At 34.1% G+C, this 19,854-nt stretch overlaps 1 protein-coding gene across 2 annotated transcripts in view; it reads right to left on the reverse strand.

Moving 5' to 3' along the window:
- Positions 1-19,854, reverse strand: part of LOC118198284 (CD151 antigen-like) — a 258,214-nt gene that overhangs the window by 30,374 nt on the left and 207,986 nt on the right. For both annotated transcript variants that reach the window (XM_085812015.1, XM_085812014.1), the window contains exons 2-4: positions 5,729-5,844; positions 4,931-5,116; positions 3,161-3,235 (exon numbers count right to left, since the gene is read on the reverse strand). In XM_085812015.1, the coding sequence (XP_085668141.1) occupies positions 3,161-3,235; positions 4,931-5,116; positions 5,729-5,758 (291 nt within the window). In that variant the 5' untranslated portion in view covers positions 5,759-5,844. The remainder of the gene's footprint in view (positions 1-3,160; positions 3,236-4,930; positions 5,117-5,728; positions 5,845-19,854) is intronic.

A 19,854-nucleotide genomic window follows, 5' to 3' on the forward strand; every position in this document is an offset into this window, starting at 1 on the left:
AAAGACATCAAATAACGAAGAATCTGCATATATGTATGTGTGCTACTCGCCCTGTTAAAAAAATTTCTGGATACAACACACAACTTCATTGTAATGCCTATTAAATTATGCACTCTTTTTTTGCTGCACTTCATTTAAATTTATCTCCCCGAACTATTCTTATTTAATAAACCAGTTCCTCAGGCTAAGTTGAATATGATACAAAAATTGCAAGATTTGAAGTTAAATATCCTGATCCATTTTTATCGTACATCAAACTTCTTGCATTTTTTCATACGCAGTTAGGCGTATTTTTGCCATTTTCCGCCAAATTTGGCAAAAAAAATTAGTCGCCAAAACCGTCGCCAGCTTGGCGATATCTCGCCTAGATAGCGAAACAGTCACTTACTCAATGTTAAATAGACTTCCCCCTGCATTCTTATTTTTCTGATAGAGCATTTTATAGAACTATCATTTTCGCAGTCATGTATTTTTTATGTCAGACATCTTAGGGTAGCGTATCAAAAAACTATCATTTTCGCAGTCATGTATTTTTTATGTCAGACATCTTAGGGTAGCGTATCAAAAAACTATCATTTTCCCAGTCATGTATTTTTTATGTCAGACATCTTAGGGTAGCGTATCAAAAAACTATCATTTTCCCAGTCATGTATTTTTTATGTCAGACATCTTAGGGTAGCGTATCAAAAAACTATCATTTTCGCAGTCATGTATTTTTATGTCAGACATCTTAGGGTAGCGTATCAAAAAACTATCATTTTCGCAGTCATGTATTTTTTATGTCAGACATCTTAGGGTAGCGTATCAAAAAACTATCATTTTCCCAGTCATGTATTTTTTATGTCAGACATCTTAGGGTAGCGTATCAAAAAACTATCATTTTCGCAGTCATGTATTTTTTATGTCAGACATCTTAGGGTAGCGTATCAAAAAACTATCATTTTCCCAGTCATGTATTTTTTATGTCAGACATCTTAGGGTAGCGTATCAAAAAACTATCATTTTCGCAGTCATGTATTTTTATGTCAGACATCTTAGGGTAGCGTATCAAAAAACTATCATTTTCGCAGTCATGTATTTTTTATGTCAGACATCTTAGGGTAGCGTATCAAAAAACTATCATTTTCGCAGTCATGTATTTTTTATGTCAGACATCTTAGGGTAGCGTATCAAAAAACTATCATTTTCCCAGTCATGTATTTTTTATGTCAGACATCTTAGGGTAGCGTATCAAAAAACTATCTTTTTCGCAGTCATGTATTTTTTATGTCAGACATCTTAGGGTAGCGTATCAAAAAACTATCATTTTCGCAGTCATGTATTTTTTATGTCAGACATCTTAGGGTAGCGTATCAAAAAACTATCATTTTCCCAGTCATGTATTTTTTATGTCAGACATCTTAGGGTAGCGTATCAAAAAACTATCATTTTCCCAGTCATGTATTTTTTATGTCAGACATCTTAGGGTAGCGTATCAAAAAACTATCATTTTCGCAGTCATGTATTTTTATGTCAGACATCTTAGGGTAGCGTATCAAAAAACTATCATTTTCGCAGTCATGTATTTTTTATGTCAGACATCTTAGGGTAGCGTATCAAAAAACTATCATTTTCGCAGTCATGTATTTTTTATGTCAGACATCTTAGGGTAGCGTATCAAAAAACAGGGGTAATAATAAAGATAAATGGAATTAACCTTATTTGCAACTGTGAGATGTCATAAACAAACGTCAGGCAATTGTTTGCGATCAACGCCCACTGGTGGGGGGGGTGCCGCAGACATCAACGCCTGCTTCTTAAATTCAGTTGACGAGTCAGACACGTCCACCGTAATGTCGCCCAAGTAAGCAGATGACGAGTCTCACTTGTCAAACGTACCCAAAGGGTTAATATCTATAAATTGATTAATTTCACTGAATCATATCCAAAAGAAACATTTGGTTCTCCCAGTGAATATCCATTATTCAATTGTATTTCCATAATTTGTACTCATTTTTAATTAGAAACTTGATCAATGCTTGCCGCCTAAGTCAGTGAATAATGCAAGGCAAGACATTTTAGAGGCAAGCCGTTTAAGATGCGACGTAGTTTAAACATGTACAAAAAGGAAGGTATATTCTACAGTTAATTTTGACTGCCTATGAGGTATTTATCCTATAAGGTGGTCATAAATGTTCTTCTTAAAGACTGTATAAATATCATGAGTGCGTAATACAGCAAATCAATCCTGTAGGTAATAATAATAATAATCCATTAGTTACAGTCTTCTGCCAGAATTATTCATCCTCAGATGCTATGATACTATATATCTACAATACTATAAAATACTATGAGGTTTGGAGACTGTAACAACAATATCAGATGCATGGGAAAATACTCAAAACACAGCAAGTAATGTCTTTTATTTCAGAATAACGGCTGGCAGCAACAACGATACCTAGAGCCATCCAATTTTGAATAACGTAGTCTTCCACCAGAACTTGGCCAGCTGGAACCCCGAATCATGAGTTCTGAATTTTTTTATTATCTATTTGATATTTTTTAAACCTTCAGCGAATTTTTTATTAAGAAACTCAACGATTTCAAAGCGAACAGTGGCAACAGTCTGTGCGGAATAAAATATTTTAATCTCCAGTGCGCGAGCCTATCTATCGGAAATTTTGAAGACATGCTATTTTTAAATATTTTTAATTCAAAGTGGCGTTAGCTTTTCTGCACTCGAAACGCGTATGTGTGTGTAAGTGGGAAAAAAAAGTATCTTTGGGTCTCTAATATAAATCTAAAAAAAATCTCTAATATAAAATCTGACAGCTTTCAGATTTTACTTTTTTTTTGCCTTTCAAATTTAATCTGTTTAATATATTTTTTGAGGGGGGCGGCATTTTCTGTCAAGGAGGAACGTTGGAAAGAATTCCATTTTTTTAACGCATTAGTCGATTTTATAGCTTTTATGGAACTGGAAGTTTTCAATGCTTATGTGAAAAGTTTGTAACACATTAACAGAAGTATAATTATGCAAAGAGTAGGTATTTTTGAGTATGGAGGTGTATTATTTCATTTTAAGGAAATAATAAACTATTTTGCATTTTCAATGAAAAAAATAATATTTAATAATCTCTCAATTTGATTGCACTTACGATTTGCTAGAAATATATACTACCTGCTCCAAGTAGGAAAGAATGACTGCACCGCCACAGATTTCGGCTACTGAAGTTATGAATACAATGTAAGAAAACTGAAATAAAAAAATATACATATTACAAATGTAAGGTATTTATTTAAATTAATCAGTTATTTTATTTTAAGGATCTATGCTGTCATTTCTTCCTTTCAGTTTTCCTATCAGAATGCAAATTTTATTTCGAGCGTGTTTAAATGAGGCAGAAGGAGGTAGCATATAAAGGAAGATTTTAGATTCCCTAGATAGAGCGTGTTCCGCCTGCTGAAGGCCACATTACTAGATACTGTTTTGTAAGCACGAGAAGTGGCTTCTGTTCAGTTTTTGAGTTCTTAATAATAAAAGGGTATTTTACATCCTTCGTACCCTTCGTTTAGCTGTTTGCATTCTAGACACAGCGATATTTCGTTTAGTTCTAACTTGAGTCTTGACTTAGTGTATTGTTACGAAATGTCCAGGCGCGGTGAGATAGCTTCCCCGCTAGGAAGGTTTAGGGTTGCCATAAAATGGCAAGGGAAGGCTGGGTTGCCACATTTGGCGAGAAATCACCCATTTGGCGACAAAATTGGCGCTATGCCATGGACGGATGGAGAACCTTCTGGAACGAATTCTTACCGGTTTAGCCCAGAACATTTTCGAACACCAGCCAAAAGCTATATAAACCCTGCTGGTCCACAATCAGTTAGTGTGCATCGTCGAGAGGGCGAGAGTGTTTGCCTCGCATAGAGTGCGAGATAGTTAGTATCGAGTTGGTGTCTCGTCTAGAGAGTCAATCCCTGCGGAGTCGATCGAGTGCCGAGTGGGTCGTTGAGTGCACCGAAAGAGTCTCGTAGTGTATCGCAGTTAATGCATCGTCGAAAGAGCATGTTGAGCTGACTGAACCGAACCGGGAACGACTGAACCGAACCGGGAACGACTGAACCGAACCGGGAACGACTGAACCGAAGAGTCGGGAGCCGTGCTGTGTGTGTCGTCGAGTGCATCGCGAGTTGTAGCGTGGAGAGTCTCGAGAGTATGTGGAGTTCCAAGAACGACCAAGCAGAGTCGGGAGCTGTACTCTGGTGCTGTGCAAGCTCTCTCCACCGTGATAGCCTGATAACCTGAAGGTTGTGTCGCTGATCGTGTCAGCGTGTTTCATCGACGTGTTTCATCGACGACTGTGAAAAGTGATTTTGGAGCTAGCCTGATAACTTGGAGGCTCTGTCGCTGGTCGTGTCAGCGTGTTTATAACACTTCGACGACTGTAAACAAGGTTTTGGAGTTGTCCTGATTAAATACCGGCCAATAAAGTGTGTTTCGATACTTCATTAAGTGTCGTCGTTATTCACTTCAAATCCACACAAACCCCGTACGAACGTGAAAGAAGAAAATAACGTAACAACTGGTGTCAGAAGAAAAGAAAAACGCAACAGTATGTTAGCGAAAAGAGTGAGACTTAACAGAGACTCTTAAATTCGTGCATGATATTTCACCTAATAACTGAAAATTAATTAATTTTGACGGAAGACCCATTTTTGGATCTAAAATTAGTTACAGTTACAGATGTGATCAAATTCAACCTTTTTTTTTTTTTTTGTCAGGCTTTCTGAACTCACCATTAATTTATGATTTTTGCCGAAATGTCTCTAAAATCGCTAAACGCGATGTATCTTTACCTAACTGAACTGTTTTCAAACTTTAAAGTAAAATTTTAAAAAGAAAAGTCTTTAATTTCCCAATCGTTTTAAATATTACATTTTAAAAAGAACCTACCGCAAAAATCATAGAATGTACTTGTCGAAGCGCTGCCCAAAATCCATAATAGCCTGTGAGGCAGATGACAATACCACAGTGACTGAGATAAACGGTGGATTGGTGACGTGGCATGGATAGAAGAGGTTCTTGCGTAGGATCAGAATGGTACCATTCACTTATTGAATACGTCATTAATCCTGAAATCTACAGAGGGTGGGGGAGAGCAAATAATGCGTTTAGTTTAGAAATATAAAATAAATTAAATTTCACCAACAACTTTAGGTGATTAAGTATTAGAGGATTAATTCAGTAAAATATAAATTTTATGCATAAAGTGGTGAAATCATATATACTGGCTTATCTACGTATAATTCACCCTATAACCGGAATACTTGTATATATACGCCTAGAATATTTTTTGTGATATCTGTAAGAACGTATATATACGCCTAGAATATTTTTGTGATATCTGTAAGAACGTATATATACGCTTAGAATATTTTTTGTGATATCTGTAAGAACGTATATATACGCCTAGAATATTTTTTGTGATATCTGTAAGAACGTATATATACGCGTATATTAAAATATGTCAAAGAAATTAAGACAGTGTATTAAAAGTATACAAATACAGGTATAAAATACCAAGAGAATGTTTACATTAATAATCAAGAAAATAATTTTTTCTCATAATTTTTGGGAAATTTGTGCTTTCTTAGCTGCACGATGAATTTTAGCCTTTAAATTATTTTTCACGTCAGATAAGAGTTAAGAAATTTATTCCTATGAGAGATATAAATCGACATCATATCTTACCCATAAGATCAAGCAGATGATAGCTTGCATTCGAGCATGATGGCGAACTGAATTTTCTAGAGAAAGTCTTTTTGCTTCGTCCAAAGAAATGAATTTTTCTTTTGCCTCACTTAGTTCTAAAATAGTAGTAGTAGTAAGAGTAATAATAATAATAATAATAATGATAACAACAACAACAATAATAATAATAATTAAAAAATCGCGCAACACATGACTTCCTTGTATGTCCTATTAAGTTATACAGATGTTTTTGCTCCATTTTATTCAGATTTATTTCACTAGAAATATATTTCTAACTCAGTCAATTCATTTCTCACCCATCGGCAAGGCAAAAACGCATAAAAACTCAAAACACCGTCATTAAAAATTTCAAAATACAAAAAACTTAAAACACCGAATTCAGTTAAAAAGATTTTAAAAAACAATTTTTGCAATGGAAATCAGTTTCTACGAGAAAACAAGCAATTCGGCCATCGCGCAAAAAGACAAATTGTTTGGCGCACCAAAATTAAAGTTAACTTCTGGTCCCACTGGGCAAGACGACACTCAAGCTACACTGACCGATTTAATTCTCTATACAATTAGGAGTTTCAATGCAAGCAAATTCCTGTCACACTAGGCTTTTTTGTATTTTGAAAAGTTTTTTGTATTTTGAAATTTTTGGTGCGGTGCGCACACTTTTAAATTGCACATAATTCTACAACTATTACTCATAATTCTACAACTGTTACATTCTATTAGGTCAACTAAAGCCATAAAATCCTTAACTAGAATGAATACAAAAACAATATAATTGAAACATTTTAAAGCAAAAAAATATGAGCAATTTATATATTTCTCATTCAATTAATTCAGTTCTCACTTCGCGGTAAAGCAAAAACATATAAAAACTCAAAACGTCTTCATTAAGAATTCTAAAATACAGGAAAACATAAAACACCAAATACACTTAAAAAACAACAACAATTTTTGCAATTAAAATTAGATTTTATACACAAGAGCAAGCTATTCGGACAGCGGGCTAGAAGGTATATTTTTCGGTGCACAAAATTGAAAGTTTACTTTTGGTCCCACTCAGCAATAAGACATTGGAAGTGTAAAAACTGACTTAATTCACTATTCTACTGAGTTTCATATGTAATCAAATGGCGGTTCGTTAGGCTTAACTAGCCACTTTTAAATTGTTGATAATTCTAGAACTTATTGCATGCAGGTTAACAAAAGGCATGAAAACCATATAATTCAATCACATTTAAAGCAACAAAGGCACAATTTACCAACATATAAGAATTCAATAAAATAAGCTCACTGAGCCAGGTGACAGAGTGGGAATAAACGTTTTACTGCTACTCGTTCTTGAGTTATGCGGGATACATACACATGTACGTACCTAGGTACGTACATATGTATGTATCCCGAATAGGTACGTACATATGTATGTATCATGAATTCAAGGATTCAGAAGGAGTCAAAGATTCATAATGGATTCAGAAGGGAAGAATAATCCCTTTTGTATCCATTTTAAATGCATTTTACAATCCGTTTTGGCAAATAGAGTCTTTCACTCTGCCCGTACGTACAGATGCCACGCAAAAACATTGTTCAAATGGTTTCGAGAGCGGTCGAAATGGATATTTTCGTTGAAATATGATACCCGAAATTTTCCACGATTACAACACTTCTTTTATTTCGTACAAGGAAGTAAAAAAAAAAAAAAAAAAAAAAAAAAAAAAAAGAATGGTTTCAGTTTCTAACGGTGGCTCAAAAGAGTTGGCTAAACTTTTTTACGCTCTGGCTGAGTCCGAAGTCTACTTATAGTCTGCTCTTGCACTCACTCTTGTTAGCCCATTTGTTTTGCCTTGTTGGCTTCGTTATTTTCTTCACACTTACGCCATATACAATTCAACAGCAAAATTGGAAAATTTTATTTAATTTAACAAAATTTAGAATTTTCGATGCAGTGTTAAGTGTTGGCATACATTTATATAATTTTTTCGTTCTTTTCTCAGTTAATCATATCAGTGATGCGTTTTCTTAGTAAGATGGTTAGCTTAAAATATATTTTCTCTTTTTACGTTACACGTTTTTTTTTTCTCTTTATTATTAACGTTTCGTTAACTTTATTTATTAAATATCACGATTTTCGCGCTTACCCTACATACAATTCAATTCAACACCAAATTCACCAGATATTTAAAAATAGCATATCATTAAAAATTTCCAAGGCGGTTAGTATGGATGGACTAAGTATGACGTCACAAAAGTGAAACTAAGGAGATGTCAACCATGGACCTTATAAGAAATAAGACTAACTCAAACGGGTTTTCTCCCTCGTCTGAGGCGTTGCCGGCTGTCACCTTGATCACTTCCGGAGGAGTAGGGACGACTTGCAGAAATTTAACATTGGTTGCCTATTACAGCGTGTATAATTGTCAAGATAAAGCTGGTTGTAGTGCCTCATTTCATAAATTAGAATTTCTACATATTTTTATTTTTGAAATTGAGATTGATTTTTAAAAATTTAGCATATTTATCAAGCATAATTAACATTCCAAATAATTATACATGCTTTCAGGACTGGATAGTTTTTGAGCTTTTCCTATGCTGTAAGGAAATTTGGAACTACTTCTTTTAGAAAATAATATTTTAAATCTGAACGAATAGAAAATTTCAAACAAGCAATATTTATGCTTTTTATTGGTGTAAATAAGTAAAAAATACTAAAATATTTAAAAATGAATTTTTCAAAGTTTTGTTTAAAATTCTAAATTTGCTGCTTTTTTTAAAATTATAGATGAGTATTATAGCGCAATTTCTATGAAGGAATTTTATTTCAATTATATTTCATAATACATCATACTGATAAACACTTTTGTCTCCTTAAAAATTTTTATCCATTTAATTCTAATATTAAAATTGTATTTAACCGTAATAATTAATTTTGCTTGTATTTTCTAGTGATTATTTTTTAAATTTATTTTTAGTTCTGTATAAGATTTTTTTTATTTACTGTTAATTTAATTTATTAGCCCAAAGGGGCGGTAGCCTAGAAAGGCTTTGAAACGGCATTTTGCGCTGTTTTACTATAAATGTCCATCTCTCCTTTCAAATTGTTGTTACCAAATATTATCGCCTTGTATTATATGTAAAGAAATTAAATAATTAAGAATCTGCATGAATACATGTATGTTTCTCGCACTGTGACAAAAACGACAGTATCTAGAGCCATCAAATTTTGAATAATGTAATCCTCCATTCGAACATAGGAATCTGGACGGCCGAATTTCGAATTTGTTTTAATCTATTTCATATTTTGTAAAACTTTAACGTGTTTTTGATTAACAAACTCAACGAGTTCAGAGCGAGCACTGTACGGAAAATAACAGTTTTATCTCCAGTGCGGAAATTCTAAAGATATGCTGTTTTCAAATGTATGTGGTTTACGGACGAAGAACATGATATTCAATAAATATAGGTAACACACAAAACTTAAAAAAAAAAAAAGGTTCCTTTTGGGGGTAATATAAAATTTGAGTGCTTCTAGATTTTATTTTATCTTCTTTTTTTCCCTTCATTACGCTCAGAATAATTTAATGATTATATAATCAAATAAATATTTTCGTTTTGTAATGTTCTTATAGTTTGGTAAATCACTGCCTGAAAATGTTCATTAAATTAAAAAAAATTATCAGATTTTGTTTAATTTTACCATATTTATTTCAAAGCATAGCGTACTATTAATCTTACTTAATTTTACTTTATTTTAACTCAAAATTAAGTTTATAAATTTTGTGCTTAGAGTTTTTACCGTTTTACCAAAGTAAAAATGTTTGTACAAGAATTTGTGAAAAAAAATGCGCGAAATGCAGTAAAAAGTGCTTTAATGAGATATAAATTCTATTTGGAAAAACTGTGGCTTTCATAATCTCATCACACAACGTATCACATTTAAAAATTAAAAAGAGTTATGTGATACAAACGCCATAGGTTTCAGTGTTAAAGTAAATTCGTCCCTACTCTTTCTTGCCGACATATCGGTGACGCGCGACCCGCCCACTGGGTTAGTCTATCTCTTATAAGGTCCATGATGTCAACAACGTGACGTCACGACTTAATTATGGCCGCCGCATAGCGTACGGATACGACTACGAAACATATTGTTAAATAAAATTATACCGATTTTGAAAGCAAACATCAACGTCTGCAGGCAGAAAAGTGTTTTTATGCATAATTTGCATAAAATACCATTGAAACTTCCACTGGCCTTCCAGATGTTACCATGTATATATCTGTGTTACCATTAACACATTTTTGTTTTTTTAAATTTGAACGAGTTATTTGCAATCCGTGTGATTTTTCTATAAACTAAGTAGAAAATTTTTTATTCTAAGTATTAAAATTAGAACGGGAGTGTTACAAACGATGAGTGATGAATAGTTAACAACGAGGATGTAAACAAAACCAACCAGAATGATCTATATCAGCGGTCACCAATCGGTGGTCCGTGAAAACGTTTTGATGGTCGGCAGAAAATTTGGGACAATATTTATATTTTATGAAGATTCAGTTTAAAACATGACGAGTAACGAAACCTATTATGGAAGATGGATTATACTTTGTTTAAAAAAAATTTAACTGCTACTTTTAGGGAAATTTCTCCAATGAATTTAGCGACTTTTTAGCTACTTTTGCAGGTGTATCTAGCGACATTTGAAAATGAGAGTTGGCATCCATAGATATGCTGCTGTTATCAATAATAGCGCGAACTGGAATTCTCTTTCCTTTTGAATTACAAACATATGCTATTGTTGTCGTTAATAACACAGTTTTTCTCCGGGTCAATAGGCAGTTTGATGGATTTTTATGAGAACCATCTGCATTCTTGTTTATAATAAATTCTTGTTTTGTCTAACTGTCAATCGATGGCGCCATTGCTGAGTAAGCGATGATTATTATGTTTACAATAATTAAAAATTGGCGGCATAACACTTTCAGTTTATTGATATTGCTTTGCGTTTGCGGGTTTGTTCTTGCTTTTCGTGAAGTTCCTTTTCAGTGATATGGAAATGTGAAGCTTTCTGTACAAAATGGTAAGATTTTTGTACTTTTCATATAATTTTTCAATGTGAACGAATTATGTGTATCAGTGAGATGTTAATAGAATTTTAATTGTTACTCATAATCAGGGGCGTCCATAAAGGCATGCTGCTGAACACCAAATGTTTTGATAATTATATTAACAAATGAAAATTAGAATTATATGTATTAGATAGTTGAATATTGTTTTTGCGTATTAATATGTTGTTTTTAAGGTCTGATTTAAGATTTAAAAAAAAATTCATATTAGTGATCCGCCAAATATAAAATTATATGTAGTGGTCCGTGAAGTTCTAAGAGTAGATAACCGCTAATCTGTAAAACCGCTTATGGCAGTGGCCATGAAAAGTCATGACGTCATACCGTGATTTTTATGGCTTCCTTTTCATTGCACAGAATATACGCGAGAGACTTAGTCCATTTATCTCCTCCTTGGTCAAAACTGACCTCAGTTTATATTATCTGAGCTAACCTTTTCAAGCTTATATTTTATTAATATAATTTATATGCCTTATTCAAATTTGATTAATTTTTAAAGCAAAATAACATTACTGAATTTAAAATAAAGAAGCGTTACTTATGTGCAAATATACACAAGATTCCAAATAGTGTTTGTTCGCAGATCAAAACTCTTAAATGATTCCCCGCCCCTGCAATATATAATATGAAGAAAAATTTCTTTATGAAAACATAAAAAATAATTCTCATTAATATTTTTTTGGAATTACATGACCAGTCAAAGATAAATATATCTATATTAACGCTTGATTTATCATAATTGCATGCTAATTCCAAGTGACCAAGATCAATTTAATTTTCCTCATTTCTAAGCTTCTGTACTTTCGTAATTGTTATTTAAATTAAAGCACCGAACAGGTTCAAATCATATTAAATTTAATTATTAACTTCGTCGTAAAAAAACATTGACAGGTATAAAATTTTGGTAAACAGATTTTTTTATTAAACTGCAGACATAAAAATAAAACAATGGGAAAGAAAACGTTTTTAATATAATGTAATTTCATAATATCATTAATAGATGGCGCCAGATGCTGTATTTCATTTTATCTTCATGTGCGATTTGTACCAGGCGATCTGAGGACAAAAAGAAAAGCAAACATTCCTCAAAAATTAACCCGAAGCATTTTCGCCCCCAAACCAATGAACGGTGACCAATTAACTAAATTTTGCTGCTGCTGCTGATGATTAATTAATAAATTCCAGTTTAAAGAACTGAGCTAATTTTTTAGTTTCATTCGAATGCGCGGCATTCAAATAGATCGCAGTTAATTGAATTTAAATACAAAAACTTTACTTCAATTTCGAAAGGTCGCCAATTAAAATGTATTTTGCTGAGAATACAATAGCTGACTTCGAAACAGAGGTTTTTCTGTTATTTATTTTTTTTTTAATGTAATGTGCGGAATATTTATATTTCTTATTTGATAAAATAAGTTTTTAAAACTCAACTACAAGGAGGACATCTCTATGGATTTAAGATTTAATAAGAAAAAGGTCTAATGAATTTTAATTGCCATGAAATCGATAAATAAAGTAAATACAAAATACTGTTTCAGCTCTAGTTTCGTGATAGAACATTTAAAAATGTATTTTATTCTATTTACGACAGCAAATTAATGATCATGTGGAGCACTAGCTTTAAAAACTCACCTTTTTTGAAGGAGGAGGAAAACAAAGAACCTTTTTTTTTTTCCTAATTTTTACATTTCTTTTGTAGGGAAAAACCATGCAGTAAGAGCTGTAAGCACTGAAAATGGGCGTTACGCTTGAGGAGATTTGCGATAATTTGAATTTCCAGAATGTTGTTATGAATGTTATCGCTTCATGGTGTGAGATTTCTTGGCTTTAAGGGGAGTGCGACTGACTATACATGAAAAAAAAAACTGACGTTCCATTCTGAATATTTTCTTCAAGAATTTACGTATACAAATAAACAGTTCTTGAAAATTCGATATAGTTGAGTGATGCTTTAAAGAAAGATGAAGAAAGAAAGACGATTTCTTGATATGTAAAAATATTTAGAAGCCAATTAATAACTACTCACTGGATTGGTTAATTGACTAACACATGGTGAACCATACGCTTCTGCCTTTTTAGCTATGATATCGAGTGTAATAGGCTCATATTTATCCAATTTGTGGAAGAGAAAAAAACCACAGGCACAATTCAAACTTCACTCAGAAGTGAACACCAGAGACATAGCGAAAATAATAACAATAATAATAATAATAACAATATAATAAAAATACAAAATAAGGTTATTTCTTCGGTTTTATCGCATGCCTTCGGGGAAGAACACTCGACGCGTATTAGAGAGGTCCAGGGTTCGAGTCCCAGCCAGGGCATTGATCATTTTTGACGTCTTCTGCATTACAAAATGTCCAAAGGGGTGTTTTTTTTTAACATTTTGTCTGTTACCTTTATTTATTAAATATCACGATCTTCGCACTTAAAACATAAAACTCAGTTCAAAAGCAATATCGCAAAATACTTTTTAATTGAGCGTATGTTTAGAATTTCCGATACGCATTTTCTCATAGAGATAAAAATGTTATTTCTGTACTACGTTGCCACTGCTCGCTTTGAAATTCTTGAATTTGTTAATCAAAAATTCGTTAACGTTTTACAAAATATGAAATCGATAATAAAACAAATTCCAAATTTCAAATTTGGACTTCCACATGCCCATATTCGTTGGAGGATTACGTTATTCAAAATTCGATGACTCTATGTACCGTTGTTTTATCACAATACGAGAAATATACATACATTTATGCAGATTTTTCATTATTTAATTTCTTCAAATATAATGCAGAACTCTAACATTTTGTGGCAACAGTTTGAAAAGTGAAACGGACATTTATAGTGAACCAACGCAAAATCGCAAAACGAAAACATAGGTGAGTCTTTCAGGGACAAAGCCCCACTGGACTAAAAAAACAGTGACCCTGTAACAACATGAAGGCATTTTGAAAGGAAGGAGACAATACCTTATAACTAAACTAGATATTTTTATTCCTTAACTCAAGTTTAATCAATTTCATTATCAATATATCCATATAAGCCCCATTAAACTGAGCTTAAAAATGATCACTGACTTGTTTCGAATGACAAAAAAGTTTCATCGTGCGAGAGGGCGCTTTTAATCTGCATCAGATATAAGAATTATCAGGAACAACGAAACAGATATAGTAGGATCAAAGTGCCGGAGGAAAAATTTTACTTAACCGCCCCATTAGTCGACGAAGAAAAATGTAAGTTGAGTGGAAGTGAAGAAATATATTGTGTGAAAAGTAGCGATTAGTAAAGTACTGCATCAAATAATAAACAACTAAAAATGATGAAGCAATATATCACCTATTAAAATACCTATCATGTATCCCTCTGCTGTCAGCCAATCAGCTTCGTCTTCACAACCAGCAGGGGGTGGTGGAAAGAGTGAGAGTACGAGGAGCCAACACGTAAAAAAAGTTTAATTTGGATTTAGCCTTAATAGTTTTTGTAGGGTGTTAGTAAAACACCTCAGTGGAATAGTTTCAGCTTGCTTGCTTCTTAAAACTATGTTTGATTAAAAGCTGTAAATCAGGTTTTCTTAAACTGTGGGTTGCGACTCCCGAAGGGGATCGCGGGACCTGCACAGCAGCAGGGGTCGCCAAAAATTTTAGCAGTTTTGATATCTTTTTAATTTATTATAATAATTTTACAATTACCAAATATTTTTGCACAATGTATCTGCAAAGACATGAAGATAAGACAATACAGACAAAGATAAAAAAAAAGAAAACGTTTCGACGCTTTCTCTTTATAATATAAGCGTTCATTTTCCTTGCAACTGACGCTGTCATTTCATCTGTTACTTATTTAAAATGTTCACATTGTTCTATGTCTTAAAGTTAGAAATTAAAGTTAATGACCTAAAAATGCAATAGTATATTACAGTATAAGTGGAAAAAATTGACAGTTTTACTCACGCTTGAGTCGATTTGCACAATACTTAAAGGATCCCACAAAATTTTTATAAATATTATGGGGTCCTGGGGGTCGCGAAAAAAGTCTCAGTGATAGAAAGGGGTCGCGATTGAAAAAACGTTTAAGAAACCCTGCTGTAAATAGTGATACATGCAGAATATGTAAATATGGAAAGATATTTCTGAATAGTAGTTTGACTCGGTCTTTTGCCACGACATTTCCTACCCCATGCAAAATAATAACGGATTAGAGACAAATTCTTTTAACCAGACGAACCAGTTTCCCTTAGAACGTCTCTCACGAATGCATTCCTTCCTTAGACAGATAGCTCTCGAGTGCTTTGCCGTAATCCCGCTTACCGAACCCAATTACCTAAGTTACATTACTGATTACATTTTAATGCATTGCAATAATTGATGATGTAGGAGCACTGAGACGTAGAAACGAAATATTGAGTCCGTAGATACTTGATACTTAGAGCGATGACCCATATTGAAGAAGAACCAGTGGAGCCGGATTAAATTTCTTTATTATTTAGATTCACATTTGTGGCCACAATTCACTTGGCCCATCAATCCTGTTTATTTCTAGAACATTTACAGTTTTTATACTGTGGCGATAAAAGCGAGCATAGATAACTGCAGCAGCGTCCTGCCAGGATGAAAGCGTAAGCAAAAGGTGCCGCAGGGATTCAGAGGAAAAAGAGAGGGAGTCAAGAGTTTCAGTTGGAGTTCGAAGAAGTTTTGGCATGCAATTATTTGATTGGACAAGGGGCATCTGCATTAAGCGCTACGTAAGATCACATGATTAATTTGAATGACGTAGTTTAGACTTATAATACTATTTTTAAGATAAAGAGGTGAAATCCCCAAACTAAATAAAAAAATAAAAGAAGTCATAGCCAATTAAAATTAGAAGTTTGCTTTCATATACTTTATATTACATAAACGCACATATATATATTATGTAAGGATTATATTAATTTTATTAACAGTTAAATTTTAAGTTCCTTTCCTGTCAAATTCTTAACTTCAACTTACTACTTCCGGTCAGAACGTAGTTTTGGAATCACTCTGAATACTTAATGAGGAAGAGCGGTATTTAAACCGCGAAGTTCTACTTGCTGAGTTAGAGAGAATCAGAGTTTCTGATTTGCGCGCATCCGCCTTTTGGCTACTCTCTCTCTCTCTCAAAGCTGTTATTACGTTCGGCCGTACTCGGGTCCTTGATAAGCTTCGTAGTCAAATAGAGTTAAGGGGCCAACTCGATTAGAATCTTGATAGCTTCGGCTATATCTCTTTAGTTAATTTTTAGTTTTAGTTTATTTCTTAATTTCTTAAGTTCAAGCCTGAGAGACGGCTTTGATTGTACACTCCAAGACGGAGTTTTGTTAAATCTTATTGGAATAATAAAGGGTTAGTTACCCTTCCATCTTATTTTTTCTTGTCACACGAACATAAGCGATTATTCGCTAACTAGTTCTTAAGGTTACTCACTTTTGGCTGCAATTACACAGTGGTAAACCTCACAATATACACTGACTACCAATAAGTATTTGGACACCTGTGATAGAAACGAAAAACTAACTTTATTCAAAATCAATAGTTGGTAGAGCCTCCACGAGATGTAATTACAGCGTGGACCCTCTAGGGCATACTTTAGACAAGTCTTTGTATGACAGCTAGTGGTATTTTCTTCCACTCGGCTTGGAGAAGACATAGAAGTTCCTTCACCGATTTTGCACGGGTAGTGCACCCCGGAATTCGGCGATGCAACTCGTCCCAGAGGTTCTCGATAAGGTTCAGGTCTGGACTCTGGGCAGGCCAGTCCATTCGATGAACTCCATTGGCACCACACCAAGCCTTGGTTAACGTCGAAACATGACAACTGGCATATTCGTCCTGAAAGTAACAAGGGTCCAATCCGTAAAACTGCCACAACGTAGGAAGCACATTGTCATCCAAAATAGTGCAGTAGGCATCGGAGTTGAGCTTACCATGAATGGGGACCAAGGGTTCCACCCCATACCAGGAGAAACACCCCCAGACCATAATTCCACCTTCGTCGAACTTTACTGTTGTCACAATGCATTCTGGGAGGAGACGTTCTCCAGGTTCGTCTCGCCAGACCCAGACCCTGCCATCCGAACGGTAAAGGTTGAACCTTGATTCGTCACTCCAAAGAACCCGTTTTCACTGATCTACGGTCCAATTTCGATGTGCTTTGCATCACATTAACCGAGCAGCGCGGTTGGACTTTGTGATCAAAGGCTTATGGGCAGCAGCACGACCATGAAAACCAAGCAGATGTGCTTCCTTACGGATGGTATTCATTGAAACAATACTCCCAGATGCCTGTTGAAACTCCTCGCGCATGAGGGCTATCGGTTGGGTGCGGTTCTTCCGAATTTCTCTGGACAGCACTCGTCAATCTCTATCTCCCAGTTTCGTTGGTCTGCCGACTCGGGGCACATTCCGACAATCACCGCTCACCTTCCACTTCTTAATCACATAAGCCACTGTCGATTTTGGGTACTTCAGATTGCTAGATATGTCCCTTAAGGATAGGCTACATTTGTGATACCCGATAATTATACCTTTCTTGAAATCAGAGAGCTCCAAAGTGCGAGGTATCTTGCATGCGACTAAAGCCGATGCTGTTTCCTACACGATATATACCGGCGGAGTTCGTGAAATACCTTAGGACCGCAGATATCGTCATTTGCACAGGTGTCCAAATACTCATTGGTAGTCAGTGCATATATATATATATATATAGACTTTTGGTGCGGCCGATTGCAACCCCAAATCCATTTTAAATCAGTTTTATAATTCGTTTAGGAAAAAAGAGTCCTTTATTCTGTTCTTACGTAGAGATGTCACGCCAAAACAACCTTAAATTGCATTCCATTGCGGTCAAAATGGATATTTACGTTGAAATATGATACCCGCAATTTAGCGTGTTTACAATACTTCCTTTACTTCGTTCAAGGAAGTAAAAAGGGAAGGGTTTCTTCTTCAAAATTGGCTTTAACCTTGTGAAGATTATCTATTTATTTTTAACTAATGGTTAATTTTAACCCAAGTTTTTCATGCCAGAATATAAATGAGATAGCAAGCGTTTATTCAGATTTAGGCAGAAAGAAGTGCTATTTAAGCGAAAGTTATTTTTAGAACGTGTCTGCCTATTCAAGGCCACATTGCATCGTACTTTATTAGCGATTTGATTCCGTAGCATTGAGTGCTTCTAGTCATTGGTTCGTCTCGCCGATCTACAAACCAGAGCCTTTGCTGCTTGTTAAATTATTCTGTGAGCCGTTAGGTTAATCTACCACTTTTTGAAGTAGTTCAGCATTACGGGTTTATGTTAAGCCAGAAGTGCTTGCCTTGTGTAAACCCAAGTTGAGTCATTGTTAACTCTTTGTGTTCAAATAAGGAAGTACAAGGAAGTTCTTAAGTGAAAATATGTCGGCTAAAATTCCATAAGCGGGTAAGTTAGCGCCAAACTATTTTGGCCTTCAAAATTTGACGAATGTTTTAGGCGGCAATGAAAGCACTAAAATGTGATTTTTAAACGTCAACAGAATAGTAACTTTTAAGTTTTCCAGTAGTGAAACGCCGTTATTTTATGTAAACAGAATAGTAAAATGAAATGATAAAATACTAGATGAGTAAAACAAAGTCCAACAGCTTTGCAAGTAAAAGCATAGTCCTATATATATGTAATTCATCATAAAATAGTAGAATTAGCTATTCTTGTAAATAATTATTAAGTAAATAAATGTATATAAACTTATCAGATCAGAGCACTGCGAAGTCAGTTTTAAACGTAAACAGAATAGCAAATTATGCGTATTCAGCATCATAAACTAACTAAAAATGTTCAAGTTACTATCGTCGTGGAATTCAACACACTAAACAACTTTCGTTCAAAGCTTTAAATATTCCACATCTTTCGATTGCCACATGCAAGAAACAAAACTAAAAAAAAAATGTTAACTAAATAAAATTAAATGAAAACATTCATAAATTATAACCTTCGTGTCATATGAAATCCAACATTCTCCCACCAATAACAGCTTAACCTTCTGCAAATATTTATATAAATAAAATATTAAACATATATATAACAACAATATTAAACAGCAAAACTTTTAAAAACGCAATTTTCAAAATTAAATTTAAAAAATTCTCTATCTGGCTACACTAAATTCGCGCTTTTACAGTTACCGAAATAAAGCTCTAGGTTTGCCACAAGAAAACATACAGCAGGAAACCACAACCAAATTAAAATCTCGCCAAATAAAAAATTCTCGCCAAGCTTGGCGCTCACCCCGATTATGGAATTTTAACCAATATGTCGATGTGTACATGAATAAAGGGAGTGCGAAATGCCATTTTTGTGCAATTCTGGGATGCTTTTTTTAAGTGAAAATAGGTCGATGTGTACATGGATACCGAGTATCTGCAATTCTTAAAAATACGCCAAGCTGTGGGCGATTCTGCACTTTTCCCTATACTTTTGCAATAATGAGCCATAAACCATATAATTTTTTTCTTAGATGGTAAAAGGTAGATTCTTTCATAAATTTCGAAGTTCTTTCACAAAACATTGCACTTATTTACTCTATAGAAGAACAGACTTACTACTTCTATATATGAAGCAGATGATTTGTACCGAGTTAAAAAAAATAATACTAAATGATACTATACATCGGCCTACCGTTATTACATTGACGTTGATTGTAGTCATAAGAAATACATCGACGTTGGGCTAAATCGCAGAATAGGCCGCATCAGTCGATGCTGTGTTTACTTCTCTTATGCTTGGACACGCCTTTTTATGACGTAATATTGGTTACGCCTCTCCTTAAAAACAAGTTATAAGTATACTATAGCTTCGTATTTAAAGAAAACTTAAATGAAGTTTTAACTGAGTTGAAATGGTAGGTTTATAATGTTCTGCGCGAGATGTTTTTAATTATAAATCTACTTTTGTGTGGTGTGTGGTAGTGTTAGCATTTAATGCAACGAATTATC

The sequence above is a fragment of the Stegodyphus dumicola genome, chromosome 2 (assembly GCF_044657685.1).
Source record: "Stegodyphus dumicola isolate Sdum_Otavi_A_Nest chromosome 2, ASM4465768v1".
Taxonomy (NCBI): Eukaryota; Metazoa; Arthropoda; class Arachnida; order Araneae; family Eresidae; genus Stegodyphus; species Stegodyphus dumicola.